The following is a 7,500-nucleotide window of genomic DNA, read 5'->3' on the forward strand; positions in this document are numbered from 1 at the left end:
TCACGACATTTCCTTAAATAACCAACAGTAATTTTTCACGGGTCATTCTGAGGCCTACTATAGTTTGGGAAGCATCTGCGCGTCAGTTGAAACCGGTCGTTAGTTTGAACAAGAGAAAAACCGTTGCGAATCAGCCCTCCACAACCCCCGGTCTCCTAAGATAAGGTACAAGTGCTCATTTTTGGGATTTTAGGGGGTCGGCAGTCTAGGTTGGATACTGTGCTTTAATTTTGTGAATTTTATATCAACGTGGACAGTTCTAAGCTTATGTTTTTTTCGTTTCTTTTCGTTTTTTTCGCAAGTTTTGAATGTATAGTTTCTTTTATGCCTTAAGTATATCCATTCTGTCCACCATGATCCATACAAAAGAAATCAAAATCAAACGTATACTAATGATTTGATGATGTAGTTGGCGTAATTGTTATCCATAGTTAATGAGTGATGTTCGTGCTCCCCCAGATCACCTTTTAAGATGCTAAGCTTGCTTTTGATTAATTTTAACTACGGATAACATAGGCGCCCTTGCTAACGAGACGCGAAAGTTCCTCCTCTCTCTCTCTCTCTCTCTCTCTCTCTCTCTCTCTCTCTCTCTTTCTCTTTCTCTCTCTCTCAGTCTCTCTCTCTCTATCTCTCTCCCTCTCTTTCTCTCTCTCTTTCTATTTCTATTTCACTTTCACTCTTTCACTCTCTTTCTCTTTCTCTCTCTCTCTCTCTCTCTCTCTCTCTCTCTCTCTCTCTCTCTCTCTCTCTCTCTCTCTCTCTCTCTCTCTCTCTCTCTCTCTTCAATCATCATCATCATTATGCCGTACTCTGTGTGTGTGTGTGTGTGTGTGTGTGGGGGGGGGGGGGGGCACATACACAACATCCAAGCTCAATGTGTTAAAGGACATGCGAAAGGGGGGGGGGGGGCGAGGAGCAGTGGGGAAGTAGGGGAAATGGGAGAAATAAAATTGAGGTTAGCAAGGGGAAAAGAATCCGTTATCGGAAATACATCGAGACCGCTCATTCATTCACACTCACACACGCACACGAACACACTCACTCAATCGTTCAATTACTTTCTCTCTCTCAGTCAATTACTCACTCATTCACTCGTACACGCATACGCACATACATGTATACGTGTGTGTATATGTGTGTATTAATATATATACATGTATGTATATATGCACACAGAAACACACACACACACACACGCACTCACACACACACACACACGCACTCACACACACACACACACATCTTCCATCTCACTCCCTCCCTATTCAAGCATATTTGATTCATCACTGTGTGTACATACTAGTGGTAATTTTCCAATATATTGTATTTATTTTACTGAACAAATAGATACAGCAGCCAAACTGAAAACATATAGATAGGTTTTCCTACCGTAGAATAATATGCGGGTCACAAATAATTAAAAATATATTATATTAAAGTATTGTAGTGTTGTGAGAATTATGTAATATGTAAACAACTGTCCGTTAACTGTGTGTTGTTTAGCTTCTTTCAGTTCGTTCCAAACTACCGAACGAGGTTTCCGAGTGAGGAACAGTACCGGCGGTGAGGCTGTCAGTCGCCCTTCGGTAGGCATCGGCAGTGTTCATCTGTGTACATTTTCAAAGTAAAGGAGTTAAAGCGCTTTTACTTTATACTACTACTTTCTGTGTGTGTGTGTGTGTGCGTGAGTGTATGTGCGTGAAGGTGTGTGTGTGTGTGTCTCTGCACCCTTAGGTTTGATCATTCTTTGTATTATGATTTTTTTGTGGGGGCAAAAATAAATATATTAAATAACTAATGGGCATACCCAGTCTATTTTACAAGGTAATTCTTAACAGCACGGACGCACTCGCTAGAGACAAAGTTCCCAACTCAAAAAACGTCAAAACCTTAAATCAACCTAAACTGCCGTGACTAGACGTGCCCGACTGCCCGAGGGGGGGGGGTTGACGGAGGGCCCCCCCCCACCACCAGGGCCCCCCCCCCCACCCCCTTCATCCTGGATCCCTGGTAAGATAGAGATGAAATTCTGGAGCGCCGAGTGGACCATCTCTTTCCTCTTATAAGTAGTATTACCGTTCGTGTCTGCAGATTATACCAACGACTACGACTTTTAGTCCTCTGAAGGAATATCTTCAATTTGTCCTGTTTGTGCGTTCATGCCGTATAGATTAATCTACTGTATTTTTAAACATGGGTAAAAAAAATAATTATGAACTTATGGATTTTTTTAACCCTATTTCAGTAACCGAAAGATTTCTGCTTCAAAACACCAGGTACAAAAATCTACTCTATCTCCTTGTATTCGTTTCCTCTGTCTCTTGCAGTCTTCCAGATATCTCCCTCATCTCCTTCATTTCTTATCTTTGCTTCCCATTTCTTCTACCTTCCTCCACCTCTTCCTATCTTCGCTCTGCCCTTTTCTCCCCCGTCAAACTACTTCTCGAAATCCGGCTGCGTTCGTTGGAGTTCGCGGAAGACGGCGTAGTAGAGAGTGTCTGCATAGTTCTGCGCGCGTTTCATGTACTCGGGGGCTACGGACTTAATCACTTCTTCGGGAATTTCTTTTAAAGGGCGCTGGGTGGAAAAGGCCATCACCTACGAATGGAAAAATATGAGGAAAATAAAAAGAAAGATAAGTAAAAGCCTTTTTTTTCTTTTCTGGATTCCTAGTATAGCAATAAATCTAAAACGAGAGAAATAGAAAAGAAAAAGCAAACGAGAATTTTTTTTTTTTCTTGAATCCTAATGTAATGCAGAACCGAAGGCGTTAGAAAGTTAGGCGTTAGATTGAATTACGAGTGTATTTATTCTTTACCTTATTTCAAAACAATTCTTCAAAATCTGTATTTACTAAGATCTTCCTTCCCTGGTAACTACGAACCTTGAGTGGGAATGCGTTTCTCTAAACCCTATAAAAATTCCGTGTATAATATTGCAGTCTCAATACCACCCAAGCAGGTATTTGTATAAATCAATAAACTAAATTAAATGCACTCACCTGCACCATAGCTGCGCGTTCGAGGAAGTACAGCATCTCGAAGGCCATGGAAATGGTAGGAGCGACCACCATGACGCCATGATTTCCCATGATCAGCACGTCCTTGTCTCCTGCAGGGCGTTCGAAATTGAAGTAAAAAGAAAAAAATATATATATTCTCAAGCTGTTAAAAAATATTCTACTCATATATTACAATTCTGCAGATGAGTTGTCAAAACAGTGATACCAGAACTTCAGAAAATCAAAAAGTAAAAATCAAACATTAACAAAAACTTTTTTTTTTTTTTTCAATGTCTGTTTCGATCACACCTCGAGGAAAATATAACCAAAGATCCTTTCGAAACATCAAGATAATATAACAACAAATAAACTTTAATAATTGAAAGCGTCATAACGAATAAGAAAAAAGTCACGTGGCTCCACTAAACACAAATAAAATTATATAACAATAATATACTACTGAAGGCAATGATACACATGAAATAATATAACCACTAAGAACATTTAAAAAATAATTAAATAATTTAACAGCTAGCATAATAGCGATAAAACTCGAATCCTGCTTGGCTCCACTGCACATACCTACAACATAACAAGGAATGAAATAGTATAATAACTAGCATAATAGCAAATATGATATGCAATCAGTATCGTGATCATGAACAAAACTAAATACCACTGTACACATCTAAATTATAACAAGTAATAAGACATTGCTGCAACGAATTAAGCTCTCTCTCTCCCTCTCCCTCTCTCCCTCTCCTCTACTCTCCTCTCTTCTCCTCTGCTCTCTCTCTCCCTCCCTCCCTCCCTATCTCCCTCTCCCTATCTCCCTCCCTCTACCCCTCTCCCTATCCCCCTCTCCCCCTCCCTATCTCCCTCTCCCTCTTCCTAACCCCCTCCCTATCTCCCAATCTCCCTCTCCCTCCCCCCCCTCTCCCTATCCCCCTCTCCCTCTCCCTCCCTCTCCCCCACACACCTAGGACCTTCGCGAGCCTCTCTCCCTCCTCGAAAGAAAAGGCCACGCCGCCGTACTCGACGTCGTAAGCCACTCGGTTCCAAAACCTTATGGAGTTCTGGTGGACCATTCGCAGCTCGCAGTCTTCGAGCGCGGCTGAGTAAAAAAATAAGGGGAACGTGATGAAAAATAATAATAATAATAATAGATGGATGAATATGTGTGAAAGTGGGTAAAATAGATGGATGAATGTGCGGAAATGGATGAATATGTGTGAAAATGGATGAATATGTGAAAATGGATGAATATATGTGAAAATGGATGAATATGTGGAAATGGATGAATATATGTGAAAATGGATAAAATAGATGGATGAATATGTGTGAAAGTGGATAAAATAGATGGATATGTGAAAATGGATGAATATGTGAAAATGGATGAATATATGTGAAAATGGATAAAATGGATGAATATATATGAAAATGGATAAAATAGATGGATGAATATGCGGAAATGGATGAATATATGTGAAATGCATAAAATAGATGGATGGATATGTGGAAATGGATGAATATATGTGAAAATGGATAAAATGGATGAATATATGTGAAATGCATAAAATAGATGGATGGATATGTGGAAATGGATGAATATATGTGAAAATGGATAAAATAGATGGATGAATATGTGGAAATGGATGAATATGTGAAAATGGATAAAATAGATGGATGAATATGTGGAAATGGATAAAATAGATGGATGAATGTGTGGAAATGGATAAAATAGATGGATGAATATGTGGAAATGGATAAAATAGATGGATGAATGTGTGAAAATGGATAAAATGGATGAATATGTGGAAATGAATGAATTAGATGGATGAATGTGAAAATAGATATAATAGATGGCTGAATAGAAAGAGGAATGTGAAAAAATAATAGATGGATAAATATGTGAAAATGGATAAAATAGATGGATGAATAAGAGGAACGTGATACAAAAAAATAATTAATAGATGGATAAATACACGTGAAGATAGATAAAATAGATGGCTGAATAAAAATAGGAACGTGATAAAATAATCAATAGATGGATAAATATATGTGAAAATAGATACAATAGATGAATGAATAGAAAAATGAACGTGATAAAAAAATAGATGGATAATTATGTGAAAATAGAGTTGATATATGAGGCTGTGATGTTGTTGTTGTTTTTCTTTCTTTTCTTCGTTTTTAGTGTGTGGTTTATGTTTTGAGCTACAAAACAAGTAAATAGCTAAATGAATAAAATGTAAAGAAAAAAATAAATGAATATGAGAAAATAAACTAATGAATATGATGAAATAAATAAATTAATAAAATACACCGATAACTAAATCAATAATTAAGGAAGATCAGAATGCCATTATATATATAAAAATATTCTATAATACCACATACACTAACATTTTCTTTAATTAAGGAAGATCAGAATGCCATTATATATATAAAAATATTCTATAATACCACATACACTAACATTTTCTTTAATTAAGGAAGATCAGAATGCCATTATATATATATAAATATTCTATAATACCACATACACTAACATTTTTTTTAATTAAGGAAGATCAGAATGCCATTATATATATAAAGGGCTTAAACTAATGAATATGATGAAATAAATAAATTAATAAAATACACCGATAACTAAATCAATAAATATTCTATAATACCTCATACACTAACATATTTTTCTTTTTAATTAAGGAAGATCAGAATGCCATTATATATATATATATATATATATATATATATATATATATATATATATATATATATATATATATATATATATTCTATAATACCACATGCACTTTTTTTTAAATTAAGGAAGATCAGAATGCCATTATATATATATAAAGGGCTTAACCCCACTCACTCACCAAGGGCGGAGACATAAGGCTGGTGTGTGTGCATCACGACCCTGATGTCCGGCCGCTTCTGGTGCACAGCCAGGTGGATGCTCGAAGCCGTGACGTCAGGTGACCCTTCTCCCTCCACCGTCTTCGCTGACATGTCGAGGCCCAGCAGGTTGCTCGCTGTCACCTGTCAAGGGCGGTGCAGTTCTGTAGGGGGCGTGTCACTTGCGGGGGATGAGGAGCTTGTCTGGTTTGTCTGTTTGTTCTTATTGTCTCCCCCCTCCCCCCTGCGCTCTGCCTAGTCGTGAAGGAGGCGGGGGAAGCTTGGCCCAGGGGTAGGAATATTATCCTGGGACAAAATTCCCCCACATTTACCATGGGGGAAAAACACGTCGGTACACCGTTACTGCTCACACAAGGGATCCTCATTTTTTTTGCATTACTTTTTTATTTAATGTATCTTTCATTTGCGAGATAATGATAATGCGTGTATACCTGGTGTCTGATTCTGGCCCGCAAGTCAACAGAAGCCCAACCAGATTCCGTAAATGCTTGGGGATCTTTCCTTGCGTTTTGTAGGGCATGTACACTGTTCTGCTCATAAAATGCCAAAATCAAGACCGATATTTCCCTCTTATTACATGTTTATGAGTCTCGTGAAGTATGCGCTTTCCCTCTCTCTCCCCGTCTCCCTCCCACCTTCCTTACCTCTCCATATCTATCTCCTTCCCCATCTCTCTCTAAATATACACGCATGTATGCACGTGTCTGTGGCGTCAGACGTATTTGCCTGTGTGTGGAAATGCCTTTTGGAAATTGCTCTCTCCCCCTCCCCTTCTTCCTCTCCCTCTCCCTCCCTCTCTCTCCCTCTCCCTCTCCCGCGTTGGGGGAATTTCTCTGTGCGTTTAAATGCCTCGTGAAGGATGCCCATGACACCTCACCTCCTTCCAGTGGAGTCCTTCGCGAAACACGAGCATGACCTCTCCTTCGCCGCTCTGTCGAGGAGCCATGGCACTCAGGTGGTTCGAGACGCCCTCGTTTAGGCCTAAGAGCTCTAGGCCTCGGTAAGCTGCTGCCAGTTCCAAGCGCGCTGCCCTGGGTCGAGGCAGAGTGGGGTTCAGTACTTAGCATGAGAGAGGGAGAGGGAGAGGGAGAGGGAGAGGGAGAGGGAGAGGGAGAGGGAGAGGGAGAGGGAGAGGGAGAGGGAGAGGGAGAGGGAGAGGGAGAGGGAGAGGGAGAGGGAGAGAGAGAGAGAGAGAGAGAGAGAGAGAGAGAGAGAGAGAGAGAGAGAGAGAGAGAGAGAGAGAGAGAGAGAGAGAGAGAGAGAGAGAATGCGGAAAAGAGAGAAAGGGGGTGACTGAGAGAGAGAGAAAGGGATAAAACTTTTATCATGACAAAAAAAGTATAAATTTCCCGGCATAGACATCAACTAAAAAATACATACACAAGCTTTGTTATTGTTATTTACATATATCTCATAAGAGGTGCAAATCGATTTAGCATGATAGGAGTTTACATGTTTCATAAGACTGTGTTCAAGGGTGGTCTTGGATTGGATATTGCACTCTCTCTCTCCTTCTCTCTCTCTCTTTCCTATTTTTCTTCGGTCTCGTTCTCGCTCCTTTTCTTTCATTC

The 7,500-nt window shown here is 39.5% G+C and overlaps 1 protein-coding gene across 1 annotated transcript in view; it reads right to left on the minus strand.

The window, feature by feature from the left end:
- Nucleotides 1-2,213: 2,213 nt before the first annotated feature.
- Nucleotides 2,214-7,500, minus strand: part of LOC113807371 (putative aldolase class 2 protein PA3430) — a 10,226-nt gene continuing 4,939 nt past the window's right edge. Inside the window, exons 3-7 of the mRNA XM_027358606.2 lie at nt 6,807-6,960; nt 5,890-6,052; nt 3,981-4,115; nt 3,002-3,111; nt 2,214-2,598 (exon numbers count right to left, since the gene is read on the minus strand). Of these exons, the coding sequence (XP_027214407.2) occupies nt 2,437-2,598; nt 3,002-3,111; nt 3,981-4,115; nt 5,890-6,052; nt 6,807-6,960 (724 nt within the window). The 3' untranslated portion in view covers nt 2,214-2,436. The remainder of the gene's footprint in view (nt 2,599-3,001; nt 3,112-3,980; nt 4,116-5,889; nt 6,053-6,806; nt 6,961-7,500) is intronic.

Source organism: Penaeus vannamei, chromosome 16 (assembly GCF_042767895.1).
Source record: "Penaeus vannamei isolate JL-2024 chromosome 16, ASM4276789v1, whole genome shotgun sequence".
Taxonomy (NCBI): domain Eukaryota; kingdom Metazoa; phylum Arthropoda; class Malacostraca; order Decapoda; family Penaeidae; genus Penaeus; species Penaeus vannamei.